The 26,755-nt window shown below is 31.8% G+C and overlaps 1 protein-coding gene across 1 annotated transcript; it reads left to right on the top strand.

The window, feature by feature from the left end:
* Positions 24,416–25,942, top strand: LOC18601672 (phenolic glucoside malonyltransferase 1). Its single transcript, XM_018118843.1, has one exon. It carries the CDS (start codon positions 24,505–24,507, stop codon positions 25,885–25,887), a length of 1,383 nt encoding a protein of 460 aa, XP_017974332.1. The 5' UTR covers positions 24,416–24,504; the 3' UTR covers positions 25,888–25,942.

Below are 26,755 nucleotides of genomic sequence, written 5' to 3'. Positions count from 1 at the left end.
CTTTTTATTTAAGGCACAATGTTAAATGGCTCATTCAGGGAAGTACAAGAGAATAGTTTGCAAGTTATGCAAAAAAGGGGTATGCTCTTTAGTTAATAACATTGGATGTTTGAGAGTTTATTATCCAAGTTGAGATGTAACTGTAATGCTGTAATGAGTCTGTCGTTGAATAATTCATGACAACAGACTTAAATCGATATTTATGTAATCATTTTTAATTAATCAATCAATTTATGCTTTAATCTTTCTTTCTTTTTTCTCGAAGATAATATAGCTGTTTAGGTAAATAAAATATATAAAGAAACAAAGTATGAACAACTTATACAAGCTGTTGCTTTTAATTAAAATCTCTGTAAAGTTGCATTTTTATAAAAAGTTGTGAATAACAAGAAATCCACAATCAAAGAGGTATGATGTGGTAATGATGAGTGGGACTTTGACTTTAGACGATCCCTCTTTGAGTGGGAGACAGAGCCTTCAAGAACTACTTACTACTCTTCATGGAGTTTCTCTTGATAGTGATAAAGAAGATCTGCTAATTTAGGAAGCGGAGAATAAAGGGAAATTCTCTGTTAAAAAAGCAATACACCTTCTACAAGAGAACCCACAACAAAGTGACGGGGTCGCTTGGTTCTCTCCGATTTGAAAATTTATGGTTCTTCCAAAAGTTCAATGTGTCTTATGACTTGTGACTTTGGAAAGCATTCCCACGAAATTACTCTAAAAAGCTGGAGGTATTTCCTTTGATCAGGAAAATCTTATGTGCGTTTGGTATGGTACTGGAAGGAGGAATGCAATCACATACTACTCAATGCACTTTCCCATGGGAAATATGATGTAGTATATTTTTCGATTGGTGAGGGTTTCAATGGGTGATGCTCATGTCAGCCTCATTAATGATCACTTTCTGTGAAGAGCTCTTACCCAAAGGCGTCTTGCATAGAAGATGGATACTAGGTGCCACATTATGATCTCTACGTAATTATCATTATCATACGATACATAATACGCGTCGTCGTAAGATACGATACGATATTAGTTTAAAATTATATGTATCTATAGTTGTGTTGCATTTGATCAAGTATCGAAAGTATATTGTACAATATAGTTAATATACTTTTTATAAATTTAATTTTAATTAATTATTAAAAATTTTATTTTTTTATTATTTTTTTTGAATTGAAATATGAAAAATTATATTTTATGAGTTTCAATCTTTAGGTTTCAAAAAAAATACTAAAAAATCAAATTCTCTTTTATTCTCAACATGATAATTTTTTTTTTTAATTTTTAACTAATCAATTAATATGAAAAATATATATTTCATTTAGAAATCTATATTAATAAAGAATATGCTGAAAGTTTAAATTAAAAAATAATAATTTTTTTCAATTTATGCTCTATATTTTTCGATTTTATTAAAAAACAATATTTTTTAATTTTTTTTATTTTATATGTATAAATGTTATTTATAATTAATTTTAAAATTTTTTACCGAATCTAACAATACGATATGATACTTGATATAAAAAAATAAAATTTTGATATACGATATGTATCTTGATTTAAGAGCTATGGGTATGTATGACTAGCAAGAAATGACCTTGTTTTCAATTCTAAGAAATGGGGGAAAGAGGAAGTAGTTTTCATGATTAAAATGAGAACTAAATTCTGGAACAATGCCATTGGCAAAGAAAAAGCAGATGAGATTGGTCGGTGGTTTATGCCTAGGATGCTAACAAGACAGCAAACGATAAAAGAACCTAGAAAAGGAATAGTATGGACCCGGTCACAATAATAAATTAAAATTTAATGTGGATGGTTTAGTTAGAGGCAATGCCAGAATCAAGAATTTTGGTTTGAGGAGCAAAAATAATATTTTTAGAATATTATACTAAAATTTCAATATTTGTCAAGATAGAATTATAAAATTTTTAAAACATAAAAATATATTATAAAAATTTAAAACTTTTAAAAAAAGGAGGGCCCTTACTAGACCCCTTTCCCTCTGCCACACTGGCTAGAGGGAAACCAAGATCTGCGGACTGTGGAGGAGTTCTTAGAGATAGAAGAAGTAACATTGTGGGTATTTTCTTTGGTACCTTAGGTTTCTCTTTATGGAAAGCTCCCGTGGATTTGTTATGATTGTAAGGTCTTTCATTTGGTGCTGTTTGAAAACATTCTGCTAGAGGGACGTGTTGTCCCTTGCCTCGTTCCAGTGGCTGCTCATTTTATCCTGCTGGGCAGAGCTTATTTTGATACTCTCAGGCGAACTTTTGTTCCAGTTCAAAGATTTGAACTGTGAAGCTTTTGCAGGATTTTTCAAATTAACAAAATGCACTATGTTAAAAAAGAAAAAAAAGGGCTGTTGCTATTTCTTTTACCAAATAAATATTAGCAGCCTAATAAGACAAATTCTGCCTACCATGTATTTTAATTGTTTATGCCTTATTTGAACATGCGTGCATCATGTGAGAGAGAGAGAGAAAGAGATTCTTAGACTTTTTGGCTTTAAAGAAAAGGATGTAGCTACTAATTAAATTAATTATACACCTATATCACGTATCTAAGAGAGAGAGAGAGAGAGAGATATGGAAAAAGAGAGATTCGTAGACTTTTTGGCTTTAAAGAAAAGAATGTAGCTACTAATTAAATTAATTATACACCTATATCACGTATCTAAGACTTCAATACTTTCGATGTCCGCACTATTATTCAATAATCTATATTAATCAATGTAACAACATTTCTATTTCTCTTAGGATTTATGACATTTTTTAAACACCAAAAAAATTTTACATTGATTCATATTCTTATATGTGCCCATGATTTATAAAAATGTTTACATAAAATTAAATTTTATGCATTTATTGTGTGGTATATATGAAAAGTTATTTGATTATGACTATAATAATTTCTATTTGTGATTTTAACCTTACTCAAAATCCAAAATCCAAAATGGAAACTTATTTACACTTTGTTTATAATTGAATGGATGAAGTGTAGAAGACTAATTCAATATTTTAATAGATGAGGAATAGACATAAGCAAAAAGTGCCTAAAAGGAGAGAAAAAAAATATGAGAAATAATATTCAAAATTAGGTGTGGGTAATGTTCTAAGATCATTCATGGACTGTGGATATATGGGTTTGGATTAATTTTAAGATGATCTTGTGACTTTTTGAGTGGTCCATGATTGATTTTCTTTTTTTAGATTTGAAATTTTAATGTGGTCGAAACTTTTCGCGTGGTCCATATTGAAGTATTTACCTATCCGTCTTAAATCGAAAGATCGGATTGAAAAACAAAGTTTTGAATCAAGTCTAATATATATATATATATTTATAAATTGTGAGACTTGAAGCCTTAAAAGGGTGTGTTTTTTAAAGATATTAACCATTAAAGTAAAAATTTACTTAAAATGTTTGTATTCAAGACAAGCAATAAACAAATAAAAAAACAAAAAACAAACAAACAAACAATAAATAAATGAATTATTATGTGTATTTATGACCTTTTTTGTAGTAGGTATTCATGAATTTGTTACCATATTTGAGTGTAATTTACATGCATAATAGCATATTATTATCTTTAAAAAAAAAAGCATATTATTTTTTTAATTATTATATTTTAAAAAATGATGAAATTTAGAGTTAACTTTAAACTGCACTGGACTATAGAATTGATTTTAGAATGGTCCTATAAAGGTGGGAATCGATTCTTAGATAGATGATTTACAGAGGGTAACCCTGACATTGAATCCTTACTCACCCCTATTTAAAATGAAATATCTTAATGATGGCAAAAATATCTTTCAAGAAACCTATTGAAACCATCCCTTTGAAGAAACCTTAAAAACAACATATAGATATATCTGTGCAGTTATATGGTTTCAAACATTGCAATGTGGATGCATTTTCTCCCAGCTTCCTAAGGAATTGGAAGGGTCTAAAGGAACCAGGAAAAGAGTTGATAGAAAAGCTCTCATTTCCTTGTTTGCTACACAGTATGTGGAAGGGGGGCACGACTCTAGAGTGATGAGAAAGAAGACACATAAAAATACAAAAGCAGCTGCAATTTTATTTTATTTCATGGCAGAGAGGATGTTGCAGTTCACTTTCTCTGCTAATTTTGCATTATTCACTGTATGCATTTATGTATCTCTGCTCTGCTCCCTCATCACCTTTTTTCTTCATTTTTCTAGGGTTTCTCCTCTATCCTTTTTCATGAGCTAACAGCAGAGACATTATCACCTTACTGACTTAACGGAAGAAAGCAGCAATCCCTAAAACACCAAGAAAACAACTAATCACCTAGTACACAGATAAAAGAAATCCCAAAAATATTATCCCCATCCCACCACCCCCAAAAGAAAAAGAAAATAAAAACAACTATCTGTGTGGGCAGTTCTCCAACCCAATAACTTCACCACCTCTCTTTAGTCTTAACTGGCGTAAGAAGGGTCTCTTTCTGCCATAAATTTGTGATAATGACGGTAGAGATACTGAACATAATTAGGGTAGGTGATGGTGATAGTAAGCTGCCAGTGAGACAGATAAAATTTTTTTTTTTGGGTCAGTCTAGTGGGAGTATATTAACTTCATGATCAAACATACATTCAATCCACAATTTCTCTTTTTGTTCTGAATCATGAAACTCAATGTAATGTAATCAATGTTTCAGACTGATTCAATGGTAATTAAACCAGCTGCCATGTTTCAAGAAATGCTATAAAGCGATAACCCTTCATCTTTTACTTCTTTTGAGTTGGAAAAGCTTGCCATGTCTGGCCTAGTTGCAATAATGGAGTGAGCAATCTTTCATCAAAACAAAGGGGAAAAAAGCATATCTACATCCTTTTAAGCTTTTCACGAAGACTAGATTGAGTTATTGAACGATGAAAAAGAGAAGACTGAAACAAATTTGAAAAAAAAAAAAAGCATAGCAAAGCAGAGACAGACCAAAAATGCATGCGCACGCGTGAATGCACAAAGCTGCGAAGGATTTTAAAGAAAAAAGTAGATGACATTAAACAAGTCTTGAGCATATTGCTAATGCTGGCACTATATATGGTACATATTATTGGCTAATTTATAGACTTTATATTATACCATTCCAGTCCTATAATTCTTACTAAGGCTCAAAGTAGAATTGTGAAGAGGAAAAGTTATTTGAAGTTTAATTTGACCTTAATTTATTTAAATCTTTAGTTGGGGACTTGATGTTATATATAATTATATAAAAATATTCTTTCTCTGTTCCAATAATATCCACGTACCAAAAAGAAATGTAGCTTAAATTAAAGCCCAAAATTTCAAATGCATAGTCCTATTTCCTGGTTTCTGAACAATTCAACTGTTGCTATTGAAAAAACTAAGCAGTGCTTAGATGGGAGTTTAGGATGCACCGGAAACAGTGGTACCTTACCAAGCTTGACTTTTCCTATAAATAGCTCAAAACGTTGATTGAGGCTGAATAAATTCCTGAGTAAATGATTTATGGAAATTATTCAGGAAGGACCTAGAATAATGATTAGGCATACCAAAATAGAGTCTAGAAAACTAAAAGTACAGTTCACTTTTTTTCTGAAGAAAAAAGTTGAATGGAATATTTAGTGACATAAAATATTAGTAATTTTATTTTATTTTCGGATAACTAAAATAGACAGTGATAGACATAGCCCAATGGCACCGCCCCAGCTATATTTCAAATATTGTGGGAATAAACTGTTGTTGCAAACGTTGCTATCATACCCCAGTGGCCGAAAAAGTTGAATATCTTGCCTCCCCTTTTAGCCTTGAATTTATTTAGCATGTGTTTCACGATCATAAATCTAACTCAGCCCCATTGGCTTTGGCTTTGGCATTGGCATATATTTTCAGTGACTATTGGGTCTTAATTTGTCAGAGCAAGTGACAATCAGAATCCAACCTTTTTAACTTGGCATTGAATTTGATTACCCACAATGATATTTGTTGCCCAATTCTTGTTATAATGTTGCATTTCTCCCACGGTACACTCTTTGTTGCAACTTACAAAGTTTCACAAAATTATAAGATTGTTATTTCGTATTCATGCAAATGGTGAATTTAATCCGTATATTATAATTTGAAGGAATTGGGTTTATAGTATTTATTAGAAAGTGTGAAATTAATTAAGGACAATTACTAAGAATGTTAGCCTTCCAAATTTTACAATTGATGATGTGGTGCTTACGTGGACTTCTTTTAATGAGTAAACCAAGGTGGGAGCACTAAGCATGAGATGAGGTGGCCAATGGTCCTTCTTTCACCTTTTTCTATTTCTCTCCCTTTGATAATTTTATCTAAAATTATAGATAAAATCACATGTGCAACACCTGAATACATTGTAATTTTGAATGCGATACAACACATCCAAGTATGCTGAAATTGACAAAATCATATTGCGTAGTATCCAACAACAGTTTATCATAGGTTGAGTTTACATGGGCTTGACATACCCCTTTCTAAATTTATAAGAGCCCAATCAGACACGAATAAGCTTTTAACTCAAAAGCCCAACAAACCTCAGTCCACAATATAAAAGCAAATAATGGATCCTGTCTTTGGCCAAACCCATTTCAAAGTTTTCCTCTCCACAAGAAAAGCAAATACCTCCAAATTTTAATACCTCGTTTTTCCAATGGAAAAGAGAAAATAAAAGAAAAAGAAAACAAAGAACACCACCGTTCCCAACCTTGGAGTCCTAGAAAATGAATGCATGACTTGGGTCTCGGGTGGGGCTCTAAACGCCCATCTTGTGAGGACTTTTTGTTGCTTCTATCTTTTAGTGTAAGCTATAAGGTGAGTCCACGCAATTTTTTTTTTCTCAATTATTGGTTATTTCATTATGTATCAAAGAAATTGGTACATGGAATGGGATGGTCAATAGCAAAGCCAGACCACCGTAAACATGGGATACAATAGTCCACCCATGATCACAACTTAAACACCTAATAAAACAAGCAACATTACATAATACACTACAAAAGCACCCATACTAGAAAAAAGCAGTAGTAACAGACCAAAGAACATAACACATTCAAACCATCCAACCCAAAACAGAATTGAATCGAGACACCAGATTCCAATTAAACTGCCATCGCTGGATCACATATATGACATTCCACTAGAAACATAAAGCAACAGACAATCAGATGGAACCAGAATGAAATCTGCTACTAGCATAGTCACATCACAAATTCTGAAATAAAACTTTTAACAACCATACATGAAGAAACATAGCCTAGTAGTCAAGAAACAGAGCGGTGACAACCAAAGCAACACAAAACATGTTTGAATGTCTCCTAGGTTTAAGAGAATCAGACCACAAAGTAGTAAATATAATAAAACTACCCTCCCCTCCTCAAATAACATCTATCCTAACCTAAAGAATAAAATAGCCAACACAGATCCCAAAATCCTTAGCACAACTTATCATCATGCGAAAAGCAGTTCACTACAATTTTTGCTAAAGAATCGGTCATTGCAGTAGCCCCACGAAGGGTGGAACAAAATTATACTTCACCGATCAAATCACATCATTTATCAATCTCATTAAAAATTAACCACAAATTCCAAGGCCTAAGAAGGTTCTCCCACACCCACAGTAACGCCACTTTGGAGTTCGACTCGACAAGTAATTTTTTGATGCCCTTCCAAGTAGAGGTGGCAAAAAATTTTAAATGCATTTTCGATGGTCATTAACGCAGCACAATTACATTCATGGATGCCCAAAGGTCCAAAAAACACTCCCAACACATGACCATTATGAGCTCTTAACATTTCAGCTGGACCTACCTTACCACGAGAGGACCCATCTATATTAAATTTAAGCTCGTTTTCACCTGATGATTCCTATGAAATATTGCTCACCTAGAGTTTGAGTTGTCTACGAGAATCAAAAGAATTCAAGTTTTCGACCACCACCCAATTTGATCCAAGGACTCATTACCTTCATGAGCTTTAATCCAAATCATATATCGCATTTTTACAAGAAAAGCAATATATTCTTCATCTCATCGTTTATTATTAAAACTTGTATCATTCCCAACAAACCAAATGGATCAAAGAGTAATGTTGAAATATTGAGGATTTTCTATAAAAAAATGATGAAAAATAGAGGTTGATATTGAAGAATAATAAGGAGAGTCGAGGAAAATAAGAAAAAACACGTGCTTTTCTTCTTCATTGATTCAAAACATTTCCCGCAAAGCTTCATTGTGAACAAAACCCAACTCTTCAACACACCTCCTATGGTTTTGTTTTGCATACTCCCAAATCATTCCTTAAACATATGAACTTCTCCTTGTTCAGATTTTTAGTAAATATATCTACTAGTTGTTCATTTGTTCCACAGTGCTTAACTTCAATTTTTAGTAAATATATCTACTAGTTGTTCATTTGTTCCACAGTGCTTAACTTCAATTTCTTCATCCTTCACAGCATTTGTGGGTGAACTCTAATATGCTTGGTTCTTCCGTGATAAATTAGATTCTTTGCAATTGAAATTGCAGACTGATTATCAATGAGTAGAGTAGTTTCCTTTTTGATTGAACCTCGATTCAAACAGAATTTTCCTAAGCCAAATGGCTTCATTTCTACTACTGCAGCTATATACTCAGCCTTTGCTGAGGATTAAGAAACCACCTCATGCTTCTTGGAATTCCAAGAGAAAATAGCACTTCTAAAGGAAAAACAGTAGTCTCTAATGCTCTTAGAGTCATCCAAATTACTTGCCCATTTGCTGTCATAGTAACCAATCAATCCATTACTCTCATTTCTTTCAAACTTCAAACCATACTCAATTGTACCTTTAATTTATCTTAATACCCGTTTTGCAGTTGAATAATGGTTTTCAGATGGTTTCTGCATAAATCGAGATAATAGGCTTTTTGGGAACATGATATCTAGCTTTGAAACTGTTAAATATAGACGACTTCCTATGATGCTTCTGTAGTTTGAGCTTACAACTTTAAGAGCCCTTATTTTCCTTACTTAATTTACAGTTTGAAGCCAACAGAGTTTCAACTGTTGTACTGTTCTCCATATGGAATTTCTTCAATAACTCAGTTGCATATTTGCTGAATGTAGATGTACTTAAAAGCTTTGAATAAACTGCAATCCTAGGAAGTAATGCATCTCTCCCAAGTCTGACATCTCAAATTCTCTCATTACTTTGGTTTTGCAATCCTTCAGAATTAAGTCATTTGAACTAGTAATCAACAGATCATTGACAAATAGAGATAGAAGTACCTTGACTAATTCAGAGAAGTTATAAACATATAAGGTAGGTTCATTTGCACTCCTCTAAAATCTTTCTTAAGTAAGAAAAGAATCAATTCGATCATACCAGGCTTCAAGAGCCTGTTTCAACCCATACAAAGCTTTAACAAGCTTGTAGACCTTTCCTTTAATTTCTAGTTTGATGAAGCCCTCAGGTTGCTATATATAGATATCTTCAATGAGATATCCATTTAGAAAAGATGTTTTAACATCAAGATGCCATACTTTCCACTTTTTTTTAACTGCTAACGTAGTAAGCAACCTGATAGTGTCATGCCTTGCTATTGGTGTAAAGGTCTCCCAGTAGTTAATTCCATAAATTTGAAAGTATCCTTTTACTACAAGCCTTGCTTTAAACCTATTGACAGATCCATCAGCTTTGAGCTTAGTCTTGTAGATCCATTTCACACCAATGATATGTTGATATGATGGTTTATTAATCAATATCCAAGTTCCATTCTTTTCAATCATTTCCATTTTTTGTTCCTTACCCTGTAATCATTTGGTGTCCTTTGTAGCCTCACTGAAGTTTGTAGGTTCAATAATGGTTGCATTACACCTAGCATAAATACTTTGTAAAGCCTTGGTACCCTTGACTATAAGACTTTCACCTTCAATATCTTCTTTTTGATTAGCTTCATTTTGCATTGTATCTTGAATAAGATTTAAGCTTCCAGAACTCTCAACAATCTATTTCTCACAATTCCACTTTGAATGTTCATCAAACCTTGTATCTTTGCTAATGATAATCTTCTTAGTCTCAACATTATATAGCTTGCCTTTGGAAACATCATTACAACCACTATGGATGGTTAAAACACTTTTTTCATCAAGTTTAGTCCTCTTTTCATTTGAAATCTTTGCATAACAAATGCAACCAAAGGTTTTTAAGTGAGATACTGATGGTTTGTGTTTAAATTAGCTCTCATAAGGAGTCTTGTATGCTAGAGACTTAGTATGAGTCAAGTTTAGCAGATAGTTAGTTGTGTTAACAGTTTCTACTTAAAAAAACTTAGGTAAATTTTTTCGAAATAACAAACATCTTGCCATTTCCAGAAGTGTCCTATTTTTCCTTTCAAAGATCCTATTTTGCTATAAGTAATTATCAATTGATGTGTTATACCAAGCTGAGATAAGTATCTGTCAAATTTAGAAGCAGTAAACTCCTTGCCATGATCACTTTTGAGTGTTTTGATGGTTGAATTTGCTTGGTTTTTTACCAAAAGTTATTTAAGGCTTTTGACTTGAGCTTTAAAAAATAGATCTAACAATACCTGTTCAAATCATTAATGAACAACAAATAGTACCTACTTCTACCAAGAGAAGGAGTTTTCATAAGACCTTCCAAATTTGTGTGAATGTGCTGCAATTTCTTAATAGCTTTCCATTTCCTTTCTTTTGAGAATGGAATCTTGCTTTGTTTGCCATACTGGCATACTTTACCCACCTGCTCAGGCTTAGCAATCTTTGGAAGTCTTTCAACCAACTTTTGTGATGCCATTCTTTACAAAGAATTGTAGTTAACATTTCGCATTCTTCTGTCCCACAGTTCTAAGTTAATTGCACTAAAATAAGCCTTATGGCTAGTATGCTTCCAATCAATTGGATAACATTTGTTCTTCATTTCAACTGTTTGAATTTCATCTCCCTTAGGATCAAATGTTGTGCAATATTTGTCCTTGAATAAGAGAGCATAATGATTTTCAGTAATCTGTCCAAATCTGAGCAAACTTTTATTAGCTTTTGGAACAAAATAAACATTGAAAATGTACTTGTTACCTAATTGGGTTTCAACAGCTACTGTCCTTGTCCCTAAAATCTTCAAAAAGACTCCATTTTTAACCTCAATTCTTGCCTTGAAACTTCTTTCAAGTGTGGTAAATTGACCCTCATCACCAATCATGTGGTTTGAACAACCACTACTAATCAACTGCACACTTCTTGGTTGATTTAATAACTTCTCTGGCCATGAGGAGCAACTCATCAAAGGCCTCAGTATGCTCAACTATTGTAGCTTTCTCATTAGTGTTAGAACCTTTGATCTTACACACTCTTTCAACATGCCAAGTAAATTACAAGACCTACACTTTACATTAGACTTGTACTAGCAAAATTTGGAAAAATGAGTCTTTTTCTTGCAATGAGAATAGGTAAGAGACTTGTGTCCATGCTTCCCTATATTCCCGTCACTAGATTTTTTGTTTTTTTCCTTCTTATTAAAATCATTCTCCCTAGTGCTATCGCTCTCAAGTTTTAGATTTTTGGTCTTAGCAACCAAGGCACTATCAACAAAGTCATCTTACCTTAAAGCCCGTTTTTGTTCTTGTGCTTGTAAAGCATTCATAAACTCACTTAAGGTAAGTTTTGGCAAATCCTTATAATCCTCAAGAGATGATGTCTTTACTTCAAATTTCTCAGGCAAGCTAAACAAAACTTTGTTTACTATTCTCTTATCTGTCATTTTTTCACCAAGCAACCTAAGTTGATTCACCAACCTCATAACTTTTCTAGAAAAATCCTTGATGCTTTCATCATCACTCATTTTAAGTATATCAAATTGTCTACGTAAGTTCAAGGCTTGCATCTACCTTGTTTTTTCATTGCCTTAAAACTCATATCTTAATAAATCCTAAGCTATCGTAGGATTATCGCAATGCATAATCCTAGTAAACACTACATCAGATTTAGCTGAGTGTAAGTACGAAAGAGCTTTGTACTTTTTAGCAACATTTTCACTATGTTGCTTGATCTGTGCAAGGGTAGGATTAACGTGTCTTATGATTGGAAGGTTACCTCCCACTTTTACTATCTCTTAAAGATTGAAGGCTCTCAAGTAGGCTTTCATTTTCACAGACAAAATGCAATAGTTTTCCTCATTAAACACAAGTGAAGCTGTTGCATTAAAGCTCGCAAATGTCATGGAAAAGGAGAATGCTTTGGTGATCAAGGAGTGAAAGAATATTAGTAATTTCTCTCTAGATAGTTAAGTCCTTTAATATCCATTGATCAACTCTGATACCATGTTGAAATATTGAAGATTTTCTTAAAACAATGATGAAGATAGAGGTTGATATTTGAAGAATAATAAGGAAAGTTAGGGAAGATGAGAAAAAAACAAGACAAATGGTGTAGTGCACTATTTCATTAAGCAAGGCAGCACATATACACGGTTGCAATGAGAGAGATAAAGTAAATGGCCAACTAGAATAAAACATCTGGCATGCTAAATGATTTAAAGGAATATTACATCAGAATTTATGAAAATATTCCCTATTGATAGCACCAAGACATCGACCATATAAAACTCCCTAAATGACACAACATCGAAGAAAGAAAAGATTATAATCCTTAACAACTAGATGACTAAAGTAAGAAAGAGATAACGAAACAAAATGACATTAAATAAAGAAATAAACTATAGCTCTTTGAAAATGAGGCACATGTAAAAAGCATGTGCTTTTCTTCTTTTTGGATTCAAAACATTTTCTCGCAAAGCTCTATTGTTGAACCGATGAAGCTTTGGGTGGGAATGAAACCCAACTCTTCAACAAGTAATCCCACATAGCATTAATAATCTTGTTTTTATAGCACCTTTCCACCAACAACCTTCGCATGCTTGGATGAAAGTATCCACTGATTATGGTACTGAATTTTAATAAAGCCCCCCACTATTTCAATACATAACACCATACATTCCAACTAAAATGGCAAGATATAAGAACATGATCCCAATTCTCATAAAATAAGCCACACCACCTACATGTATTATGCATTCATTATCAAAACTCACACCTCTCATTCTTGAAAAGCATTTAGTTGGAATGGAATGATAAACTGCAAGCCAAAGGAAGCCTTGAACCTTAGTGGGATTGTCAGCTTCCAAATCAAAGCAAACCATACCTTCCATTGATTAAACACTACTAGAGAATCCAAGTTTACTGAAAATTTCTTGACCAAAAAAATCCCCATTTACATTATGTTGTCATATCAATTTATCATCTTTATCAAGCACATTTCAAATGACCAAATAGCTCTTGATATTGTTATTCCTCCTAAGCAAGATGCGATAAGAATGATCATATCCTAATGTCTTTGGCGATGAACTTCCCCTATTCTAGCTCCCTTGTCCATGGCTAAAGGGAAAAGTCTAGAATACACCAAATTAAGTGGTTCATTCAACAACCATTGAAAAACAAAAAAAAAAAAAAAGAAATGAACTTTGTTCCCATTTTTTGCCACCCACCAACATCCCTCAAAGTTCACCATCTTTTTAACCCCACTAAGAGATGGCAACTTTATATTTTGACTCCATTTCATCAACATTTTCGCAATTTGCAACGTCAAAGGCATCTATGGTAACTTATCAATACAATACTTCTCCACTTACAGCTTCCTCCACAATGAACTCATTTATACTCCAAACTTCCTCCACCATTTGTTAAATAGGGCCTAGTTTTAATAAGTAGAATTTTAAATGCCTAAGCCTCCGAAGAATTTTGGTTTGCACATCACATCCCACCTCACATGTGCCATTTCTCTAACATGCAATTCTACCCTTAAAAATTACTATGTAATTACTCAAGCTTGTTCAGAACTCATTTCAGTGCTTTAGAAAGTGACAAAAATACACAGGTAATGAATTAAGCATCGAGTTAATTAAAGCGATCCTACCATCAAAAGATACATACTTATGTTACCACAGAGCTAGTTTATATTTGAACTTGTTGACCATTGAATCCCATATTTGAAGACTTCTTGGATTAGCTTTCAAAGGAACACCTAAGTATGTGAAGCACCCACTTTGCATTTGGGCAAATTTGTCATCTTCTTTTTTTCTTTTAGAGCTATTTCCACCAAGTACACGCATGATTTATTAAAGTTTATCTTTAAACTTAATGCCAACTCAAAACATCTAAGGATTCATTGATATTTCTTGCCTCATGTACATCTTTTTCTACAAAGAAGATTATATCGTTGGCAAATTGTAAATGAGATAAATGTTAATAACATGGAAAGGTGTTGAACTAGCACTTATCTCATTGCTTTTTCCCATTTTCACCCTTTTCTCCATTTCTTAAAGTATTTCATTTTTATTTTTGGATTTGTTTTATACCTAAAATCTTTATTTTTATTTTGTATTTTGCTAGGTTAATTAGTTTATAAATTGGTTATGGTTATTGATTGTTAAAGTTTTTTTTTTTTAACATCTCATGCTCGAAATTGTGAGATTTATTAACTAGTGCACTTGATATGTTTGGTACAATGTCCATTTGAAATTTTCTTTTAATTTGTGATAAAGTTATTGAGTTCATTTTCATGGCATTTTGGAGCACTTTTAGTGCTATGTGGCTATATTTGTTTTTTTGAAAAGCAGAAAGAAAATGTTACTATGTGGTTAGATTTAGAAATAAGAACCAATCTAGGGTCACCTCATAGGATATCTTGGATTCGATGGGTTAAAATTGATTTTATGGTAGTTTCATAACTTGATGGTTTGTTATGATTCAATATTTTTAAGGCCAATACTTTTACTGTTGTACATGGTCTTTAGTACTTACCTGTAAAGGAGTTAACTATTAGAGCAAACAAGTCAAGCACACATGACAAGTTAGAGTTGAAGATCAAGTCAAAGATTCAATCAAAACATGATTTTTCTGTTATAATTTTTGAATTTAAATTGTATATACTTTGTTATATAGTTTATTACGATAAACAATGTATCCTATATAACTATACACATTACAAGATTAATAAATGGATGTGGATCACTACCATTATTCAGTTGTTATATGGTACCAGAGCTTACATAAGCCTAACAACAAATCAGTCATTTTTTTTTTCAAAATGATTGGTTTTACAACCTCCACTGTAAACTTTTATGCTTCTATCAATCAAGCATCTGTTTTTGAACCTATTTCCATAACTATTGCTGCTCAATTACCTCTTAAACTTTTTTTTTTTTATAATTGGAGGAGGGGGGATTCGAATCCTCTATTTAGGCAGGGGGATCATGCACCAATCAATGAGCCAAATGCTCGGGTGCAATTACCTCTTAAACTTAATAACATGGATTTTACATCCTAGCAATTGCAACTAAACTCCCTTCGTGCAGGTTATGCACTCACAACTTATCTTATTGGTGCCATTTCTTGTCTTGAAATATTGATCTTAATTAATGGTGAAATGGCTTTCAATCCAACCTACACTCTATGGTATCGACAAGATTGGTTTCTCTTGCATGCCATTGTAGCTTCAATTTTTTAAGGCATATTTTCTCTTTTTGCTACTATTAAAACATTTCAAGAAGCATGACAAAAGTTCTCCAAGATGTTTGCTAGCAAAACTAGCTCATATGTTATGTCACTTAAAAAGAAGTTGACTATTTCTACTCAAGAAAGAAAAGATAATTGCTAAACACATGTATTACATGAAAAGTATTACATATGAACTCGCACTAGCTGAAGCTCTTATAGTAGAAAATGATTTGGTGATATTCATTTTGAATAGCTTAGGAAATGAGTTTAAAGAATTCTCTACTACAATACAAGCTAGAGAATTTGCCATTACTTTTGAAAGGCATAATGATAAGCTCACAAATTTAGAGACTAACATAAAACAAGATAAATCTTTTCTTCCTGTCATAGCAAATTACATTAGAAAAGCAGAGGTAGTTTTACTCAAAGAGGAAGATATTCCAAAGATAAGTATTTTTACTCTTAAAGTTGTAGCAACCTTCATTATCATAAAAGAAATTTAATCTGCATGGCTTCACATCTACCAAGCTAGTTTGTCAATGTTGTGACAAAATAGGTCACACAACAAAGGAATGTCGATCACGCAATCCTATGACCAAGAAACTAGTAGTTAATGTTGCTACATCTTCTCATTCAAAAGAAAATTCCAATTGGGTAGTAGATTCTGGAGCTTCACATCACATCACCTCTAATTTCAACAATCTTTCTTTTTACTTCAAATATGGTGGCTTAAATGAGATTCTTGTTGGTGATGGTTTAGGTTTGGCCATTAAACACATTGGTTCTTCCATCATTCCTATTACTAAATTATCATTTCACCTTTCATATGTTTTGCATGTTTCATCCATGAAAAAAACTTAATATGTGTTTCTAAATTCTGTAAAACTAACAAATTTTTCATTGAATTTTTTTCCCTTGTATTTCTTAATGAAGGATTTAAGCAAAACGGCACCTCTGATTAAAGGATTGAATAAATGAGATATTTGTGAACTTCTTTAGTGCATGCCATTTACCATAAAGTCTACCATTGCCTTAGTTAGTCTCAAAACTTCTAATGATGTTTGGTATAATAGATTGGGTCATCCTTCCTCTCATACTCTTCATTTCATGTTAAAGACTTTTAGTGTATCTTTAAATAATTCACCTTAAATATCCATTTGTGACTCTTTCTAATGCAACAAAAATCATAAACTTCTATTCTCTTAGTCTACTATGACAAGCACTAAACCTCTTGAACTTATACATTGATGTATCAAGACCTTCACATATTAAATCAGTTGATGGTTTTCTTTATTATGTTATTTACCTAGATCACTACAATAAATATATTTGGTTGTTCCCTCTCAAACATAAATATGATGTTTTCAACTTTCAAATCATTAATCAAAAAACAATTTGGTACTTCAATTTTATCAAAGTATTCAGATAACAGTGGAAAATATCCATAGTTATCTCAATATCCCACCAAACATCGTATCTCTCACTTCACTACCCCACCTTATACTCCTAAGCACAATAGAACCGCTAAAATATGGCATTGGCAGATTCTTGATGTTGGTTTTTCTTTACTTTATCATGCTTCTGCACCTTTAACATTTTGGCCATAAGCTCTCCAAACAGCAATTTATTTAATCAACAAAACTTGTACGCCCATTTTCCAACTCAAGTCTTCTTTCAAAAAACTCTTGAATTATCCTTTCAATTATACCAAATTATGAGTCTTTGGATGCTTATGCTATCCTTGGCTCAAACCTTACAACCAACATAAATTGCAACCAAAATCTTGTCCTTGTGTGTTTTTGGGATACTCCAACACTTAAAGTGCATACAAATGTTATGATCTTTTTACCATGAAAACTTTTGTGTCAAGACATGTACTTTTTCAAGAGTTAGATTTTCCTTTTAAAACAATCATAAAAAATCACAATTTAACTTTAGCTTTTGTTAGTGATCAATGGTCATCTCATTCTTTTTCTATTGTTGCTCTTCAATGTCCCTTATTTACTGCCTCAAGTTCTTTAATAGTTGCAACTTCTAAGAACTTGGTATGCCAACCTCATATCTTTATTTAGATTGATCTCATAGTTGCTCATCCTTCAAGTTCTTTATCAACTAATACTTCTACCTTTCCCATCTCTTCACCAACTCATTCCAATACCTCCCTTAACTAGATTTTTCCACCATCACCCACTAAAACTCATACCATGATCACACGGTCTGAAATCAATATTTGCAAACCTAAAAAAGCCTTGATCACCACAAAACAATCTTTGCCGTTACCACTTGAACCCAATTGTGTCAGTTAAGCTATGAAAGACATTTATTGGAGATAGGCCATGATTGAAGAATTTAATGCCTTGGTAAAAAACAACACCTGGTCACTAGTTCTTCCTTTTGCCAAATACAACATTTTGGATTGTAAATGGGTGTTTTGGGTTAAAAGGAAATATGATGGATCACTTGACAGATACAAAGCTCGTTTAGTTACAAAAGGCTTAAATCAAAGGCCTGGTATTAACTATAAGGAAACGTTCAGCCTTGTCATTAAACCAACCACTATTAGGATTGTTTTGTGCATTGCACTTTTTTATGGTTGGTCTATTAAGCATTTAGATGTCAATAATGCTTTCCTTCAAAATACTCTCTTGGGTGAAGTTTATATGGTTCAACCATTGGGATTTGTTGATAAAGATAGCCCTAACATGTGTATAAATTGCATAAGCTTGAAACAAGCCCTTGGGCTTGGTACCAAGAACTTAGTTCTTTTTTTTTTTCATTATGGCTTTAAGAACTCCACTTTTAATGCATCTCTTTCCATCTATGCTCATGACTCGGTATTAATTTATTTTTTGATGTATGTGGATGATATCATAGTGATTGGAAACAATTATGCAGCAACTCAATTGTTCTTGCAACAACTGGCTCAAAAGTTCCTTTTAGAGGATCTTGGCCACTTGAATTTTTTCTTAAGAGTTGCAGTAATTAGCACCTTTTGAGGCATGCTTTTATCTCAACATAAATACATTCGAGATGTCTTGAATAAATTTGATCTGTCAGCAACCAAAGAAGTTTATACTCTTATGGCAACTAATGTCAAATTACAACTTAAAGATGGTTTTCACCAAGTTGATGCAATTGTATATTGAAAGTTGATTGGGTTTCTCCAATACTTGTTTATAACTAGGCTAGATATAGCTCACTCCATCAACAAACTATCTCAATTCATGCACTATCCTAGTCAGATTCATTAGTCCAGTCTCAAATGAATTTTGAGATACTTGAAAGCTATTATACATCATGGTTTATTTCTCAAGAAAAATTCACAACTACACTCAAGCATTTGGCTCATGGGTTGGTGCGTAATTCTCTTGCCTAAAGAGTAGGGTTCGGATCTCACTTCCCATAATTATATATATATATATATATAAAATCCACAACTACATTTATCAACCTTTAGTGAGTCTGACTGGGCTGGTAACTTGGATGATCGTTCTTCAACCACTACTTACATTGTTTACCTTGATGGCAACCCCATTTCATGGAAATCCAATAAACAAGGAACAATTTCCAAGCCTTCTATAGAGGCTGAATATTGAGCCATTGCCAATACTAGTGTCGAATTACTTTGGGTCAGAGACTTATTGTCTGAATTGTATATTTTTTTTCTCACAACCTCTAATTATTCATTATGACAACATTGGTGTTACCTATCTAAGTGCCAACCTTGTGTTTCATTCTAAAATAAAACATTTGGCTCAATATTATCACTTTGTGTGTCAACAAGTTCAATCTAGCAATCTTAAATTCCTACAAAAGATCAACTTGCAAAATGGATTAACTAAACCCTTGTCCAGACAAAAATTCTTATTTCTAAGATCCAAGTTAGGTGTTGCTAATGGCTTTGCCTTCTTGCAGGGGCATGTAAAGGAGTTAACTACCACATCAAAACAACTCAAGCACACATGACAAGTCAGAGTTGAAGATCAAGTCAAAGATTCAATCAAAACATGATCTTTCTATTATTGTTTTCTTTATGTTATAATTTTTGAATTCAAATTGTATATGCTTTGTTATAGTTTATTGTAATAAACAATGCATCCTATATACATATACACATTACAAGTTTAATAAATGGGTGTGAATTTACTGTCATTACTCAACTTTTATATTACCTACCTACTGTAGATCGAAGGATCAAACTATATGAGTCACTTTTGGACCGATTGGTACCAATTCTAAGTAATGCACATTTTGAAAAATAATAAACTAACTAACTTTCTTGTTAATTTATTATTTCTTATTGTAATTAATGAAAATGTGCACTACAATTTTTGAATTTAAAACTTTCCAATTTCACATTACGATAGAATAAACTTGTTGGGTGTTTGTATTTTATAATGCGGATATTTATATTTTTATTTAGTATTCATGAATTTGGTACAATATGTAATTATAATTTACATTTATGATATTAGAATATTGTTTTTTAATTATATATATTGAAAATTATAGGATTTAAGCTTGATCTTGCACCGCAGCGGACCATTGGGTTCGTCCTATAATTGATTCAATAAAGAATTGATGGCGTAGTAGGTCCAAAAGAAAAGTATTCAAATTGAGTAGACATTGGACTGGTCAAGAACTGATCAATTGTTCAATTGATTTGAGTAAGGTCGAATTAAACCGATTTTTATTTGTAGTGGTTGAACTTGAACCTTTGCCCCCGGCTTAACCATTGAGTCCAAAGTTACTAACTGTTGAACAAAATATAATTTATTCTTTATTTACCCATTCCAATTGGATTAATTGGTTGAATCGGAATCGACCCTCTTAGTGGTGCAATGGTTGGTTTGGGTATCAAATCCTTAGGGTTTTTTTTTTTTCTAAAAGAAGAAGAAATGAGTAATAAGGAAAACTGAAAAAGAAAAAAATGCGCAGGAAAAGGAAACCTAGAAAAACTCAAGTTACATATTACTCTATTATAAAATATTTGAAAATTTCACCAAACAAAAACCAATATCCTTTAACATGATTAATGCCACGTCAATATATTTAAATTAACGAATTAGATTTGCAGAAACAATTTTTTTTAAGAGAAGTGACTCAATTTGGTTAACAGTAGAATGATTTAATCCAATATTTTGTACAATATAAAAACTAAATTCAGAAAACATATATTCTGTACAGAACCCAAAGAGGTAAATTAAAAGTCCACCCACTCATATAGGTATTCCGTATTGAGTCCGACCCCATGCGGGCCCAAGTATAAATTTTTCAGGCCATATAATGTGAAAGGAGCCAACAACTTAACCCATATTGCCAAAAATTTGTCAATGCACGACTTTGACTCCAACGAATGTGAAGGAAACAAAAATTATCAAATATATACTTAAATGGACAAAGCACCCATAAGTCTTTATATAATAGGGTTTTCGTCAATTTAATTTTCTCTACTCTAAAATTGGTTAATTTAGTTTCTTGATTATAAGATTTTTTGTAATTGAGTCCTTCAATCTAATTCTATCCAAATTGATCGTTAGTGATATTAACGTAGTGCTAATAATATGGTGCCACATGTCAGGTGATGTTAACGTGACGTTAATATATCAAACCAAAAGAATTTTTTTTTTCAAATTTTTTTGCCACATCATGGGACCAAATTAAACAAAATTATAGAGTTTAAGCAATAAATAGAACAAAATGACAAAATATAAGAACTAAATTAAATAAAATTTTATAATATATGAACTAAATTGAACAAAGCTCTATTTTAAAGGGACTAAATTGAATACTTTTATCCTGTTTTATTTAACATTACATATGTACAAAAAATTATACTTTTACACATTAATGGTTCTTCTTTTACTAATTAAAAACCATTAACTTTTCATTTATACAAAAATTTACAAACCAATTATACTGCTTAATTACAAAAGGATCAAGTTTAGTCACAAAAAGAATTCATTTATATTATGAACCAATAACTCACCTCTAAATTAGTAAACAAAAGTATTGAATCATAATTTTCAAGCATATGCACATGAACAAAACATAGGCATACTCTCCAATATTACATCGATGAATTGATCTAAGCTAAAATTTTTACAGCATATCCCTTGTAATCACACTATTTACATTCCCTATTATCAGTTACAAAATAACAAAAGAACAACAAATCATTTGACATTTTTTATGTTAAAATAACATTTGACTAGCTAGTTACAAAAACAAGTGTGAGACTCAATAAATCGACAAAAGGAAAGAGAAAGGAAAGGGCGAAGGTTGTCAAACCAAGGTATGTGTTCAGCCTGATTATGGCTCAATACTTTTCTATACTGATCTGGAGGTGAACCATTGTTTCCTCCTATAAATGAATTCCTTTTGTAAAACTTGATATTTTTTATAACTCAACAGTGTAATTAATTTGTATATTTTTGTACAAATGAAAAGTTCATTGTTTTTAATTATTAAAAAAAAACTCTAATATGTAAACGTACAATTTTGGTACAAATGAAATGCTAAACAAAAAATGATAAAAATATCCAATTTAATCAATGTACAATATAGTTTTATTCAATTTAATCCTTGTACTTTATAATTTTATTTAATTTGAGATAAAATTCAAAAACCAGTCCAATTACTCTAAAAGGACATTTTGGCCCCTCTTTTTTTTTTGAGCCTTGACTATTAAAAAATTAAGATCCAATACTGAACAAATATTTTAAGATACAAATGACCCTAATATCATTTTTTTTTAATTTAGGTATATTTTCCTTGAAAAATAATATTTCCTCATCCTTCTCCCACAAGCCATGATTAAGAAAAAAACCCTAAAGGAATTTTGATTTGAAGGATTTGAAAATTTGAAAATGGATGAAAATTGGATTTTGAACCAAACCCACAACAAGATTTTGAGCCCCAAAAAAGATAGAAAATAAAAAAAAAAGATAACATGAAAGAAGAATAGAAATGAAAGACCTTGGCGAGAGCAGCCTTCGTGAGATCAATGTTAGTGAATATTCTCCTTTTCAAATGGCAGTGGCCAAAAAACATCGACAATATTTTTATATTTCTTTTATCCTTTTAAATCAAAATTCTTTTAATCAATCAAGTTAAAGTTGTGAGAAAAAAAAAAAGAAAAAAGAAAACAAAATTCAAGGGGAGAAGAGAAAAATCTTCAAACAATAAGAAAAAAAAAAAGAAATTGAAAGAATGAGTGTTGATTATTACAGGATTCTTTAAACGGGCTGAAATACAAAAGATGAAGATTTGAAGAAACCTCATCAAAATTCCTTTATATTTTTAATTAAGATTTTTGGGATAGAAAAGAGATAAAATAGTTTTTTTTTAAAGAGGGCATTTGTGTCGAAGATTCTTTGAGGTTTTGTTTGTTTCATATTAAACTTTATGTTTTACTTCTATCCTATAAGGAGTAATAGTGTTAAATTTTTATTAAATTTTTTTTAAAATTTTTTTTGATTTGACACATCAACATCGTCTGACTTGTCAATATTACGTTAGTATAATTAATGATCAATTTGAATTAACTAGTTTTGAAATGAAGGAACTAAATTAATAAAAAATCTTATAATATAGAAACCTATGGGGGAATTTGACCATACTTAAATCGTACAGTTTAGATAATCATTTTAATCTCATTTGTAAAAAGTACATGTATAATCAGAAAGTAGCAAACGATAAACATGCTTTGAGATGGCTTTGGGTAGCGAAAAGTTAATCCTCTTATAAACCTGACGACTAGACAGGCAGTGACAAAAGAGACATCTATGGCAACTCCCAATACTTGCATAAAACTAAATTAAGCCCATCACAGCCTGCCTATTCAGATATCCCATCCCACAACTTTTCTTTTACTTTTGAAATCTAGCACTTCTCAATCTACATCTATTCACACATAAAGATGCTTACAGGGAATGATGATTTGAATCTTCAACTATGGGATTTTTCAGCCAACTATTAGGCCTAATTTTTGGTTGTCCCAACTGTTGGATGTTTGCCCAAAGGAGAAATATGAAAAAGGAATATAAAAAAAGGTGTAATACTCTTTAATAATATAATATCCTAAACTTTGAGATAGTCCAAAAAGGTTAGCCTTCATGATTGGACCTATTTGCGGTATAAAACTTTTATTTTATGAGCACTAGGTGTATCAAAATTTTACTTTTTAATATTGAGTATTGTAAGTTGTTGTCAAAAATTTTAAAATTAATTATAAATAACATGTTTACATGTAAAATAAAAAAATAAAAAAATATATTTAATAATAGAATTAGGATTGTATGATTCAAATTGAAAAAAGGATTGTTTTTTAATTTAAATTCTAAACATATTCCTTAATAATATATATATTTAAATAAGATATACATTTTTTATGTTAATTTATTAATTAAAAAATAAAAAATATTTTACGTATTAAAGGCAAAATGGGATTATGATTTTTTGTCGCATTTATTCGCTTAAAGTCTAAATTTTAAACATTAAAATTTGTAAAATTATTTTTCATGTTTCAATTCATAAAATAAATAAATAAATAAATAAATCAGTTTTTAATAATTAACTAGGATAAAGTATATAAAATAGTATATTATATCGTTTTCAATATTTGATAAATACGAGTATTAAATTGATTTGTAATGATTTTTGTGTATTTTACGATATTGATGTGTATGTTATTTTGTTTTAAAGCTAAGGCCGGCAATGTGTGCTTTTTTTTTTAAAAAAAAAAAGGCCGGCGATGTGGAAAATTGGTAAAAGAGTCAAGCCAAAAAAATCATAAACAACGGAGTTTGGAAAGAGTCAAAAAACAATGGTCTAATGATTCAATGAATTTGCCCTTATATATTTACTTTCTTGATATTATCATCCCAAAAGGGTCAAAGAAAAGAGCTGTTACACGGCTGTGCCATTGCAATCGGCCAGCAGAATGAAAATCCTTGAGTTCACCCGAATCAAACCATCCCCTGATTCACCAAAATCAGCAGCAGAGTTGTCCCTTCCTCTCACTTTCTTTGACATTTTCTGGTTCAAACTCCCACCAGTTGAGCGACTCTTTTTTTACCAAATTAACAACTCAACCCCTGCGTATTTCAACTCAGTAATCCTCCCAAAACTCAAGCACTCTCTTTCTCTCACTCTCCTCCATTACCTCCCTCTCGCTGGTAACCTCAAGTGGCCATCAACTTCGCCTAAACCCATTATTTTATACACTCCAAATGATGGAGTTTCGCTCACGGTTGCTGAGTCCGCTGCAGACTTTAACCTTCTCTCAAGCAAGGGAATCTATGAAGCTGTCGAGTTACATCCTTTGACACCTGAGCTGATAACATCAGATGATTCTGCATCAACTATAGCTTTGCAAATAACCCTTTTTCCAAATATGGGGTTTTGCATCGGAATCACTGCTCACCATGCTGTTCTTGATGGTAAAGCTACAACCTTGTTCATGAAATCTTGGGCTTATTTATGCAATCAAGGTTATACAGAACACTCTCCCTTGCCGCCAGAGCTAACCCCATTTCTTGACAGGAGTGTTATCAAAGATGTTACGGGGCTTGACCTTGATATGCTATACTTGAACCAGTGGCTAGCTAGTATCGGGTCAGATTCAGCTACTAATAACAAAAGCTTGAAGATTTTGCCAAACAAAGGAGAAGCTCCTAATTTAGTTCGAGCAACGTTTGAGATTACTCGTGAAGATTTCAAGAAATTAAGAGACAGGGCATTGGCTCAATTATCAGATAGTGGGAAAGAGCTTCATCTATCAACTTTTGTGCTTACGCTTGCTTATGTAACACGTTGCATAGTTAAAGCAAGAGGTGGAGAAGATGATAGAAATGTTGGTGTTGGATTCACCATTGACTGCAGGCCGCGTTTAAACCCTCCTGTCCCCGAGAATTACTTTGGAAACTGCAATACAATTACAGGAGATTTATTCAAAGCAAGAGATTTCTTGGACGAAAACGGGTTTGGTTTTTCTGTTCATAAGGTAAGTGGCATGGTTAAAGTATTGATGGAAAAAGGGCCTCTCGTAGGAATAGAAAATAAGTTGTCAACTGTTTTGAATTTTAGTGAGGAAATCGCAAAATCAATGCAAATTATTAGTGTTGCAGGATCACCTCGATTTGAAGTTTATGGTTCAGATTTTGGTTGGGGAAAACCATTGAAGGTGGTAGTTGTTTCCATTGACAAGAACGAAGCTATTTCCATGGCTGAGAGCAGAGATGGGAGCAGGGGAGTCGAGGTTGGTTTGGCTTTGAAAAAGCATGAAATGGAGTTTTTTTCCTCTTTGTTTCTAAAAGATGTTTAACAAGATGTTGAAATGTGGAATAAAATGGAAATAGTGAGTACTTATTTTTAAAAAATTTATTTCATATATATATATATATATATTTTACTTTATTCCATGTTTTTAAATGTAATTATTTTGATGTTGATTTAAAATAGTGTAATACATATTCCTCAAAAAAAAAAAATAGTGTAATACATATACTACAAAAGAGATAGAATAAATTGTAGAAGAAAATGTTGCGTTTGATTATTTAATATTAAATACATAATCTCTCATTTCTCCAAATTATGCTTTATAAAAAAAATGTTATTTCATTTCACTTTGCCAACTAAATTGAAATATATGTATTCAGAAAGTTGAACTTTATTTTGATTATGCAGCTTGAATGGATCAACAAACATAACCTAGTCAACTAGTTGATAGTTATCTTTCAAAAATCATAAGGTTTTAGAATGATACTGTGTTTTGTCTCTATAAAGAAAAAAAGTGTGCGTGAGTCTGTATATTGCCCTTGTTACTCGGTTTTTGAGGTTTGTGAGCCGTAGGTTTAAGGATGAGTAATCCGTTAAATTGGTAAAAAAAATAATAATTCCCTTAACCCACTTAACCGACTTTGTATAAAAATTTATCTAAACCAATCAAATTTTGCACTTAACCATTTAACCGACTTAATCTAGTTTTTTTTTTAAATTTATTTAATAGTTTCTTTTGAAAATTTGTTAACATTATATCCTTTTTATGGTTAAATATAACTTTATTTTGAGAAAAAATTAAACATTTACTAATGACTAGTAAAAATAATAATACTCTCTTTGTTTGTAATTAAATATCCACATTTTACCATATAAAAATTAAGTTAAATGATTTGGCATTAGAGGTTTTCTAT

This window comes from Theobroma cacao, chromosome 4 (assembly GCF_000208745.1).
Source record: "Theobroma cacao cultivar B97-61/B2 chromosome 4, Criollo_cocoa_genome_V2, whole genome shotgun sequence".
NCBI classification, from domain to species: domain Eukaryota; kingdom Viridiplantae; phylum Streptophyta; class Magnoliopsida; order Malvales; family Malvaceae; genus Theobroma; species Theobroma cacao.
Note: the sequence above shows the minus strand (reverse complement) of the source record. Positions and strands in the feature narration are given on the sequence as shown.

Coding starts and splice junctions, on each gene's coding strand:
- LOC18601672 (XM_018118843.1), top strand. CDS start 24,505: ATGAAAATCCTTGAGTTCACCCGAATCAAACCATCCCCTGATTCACCA.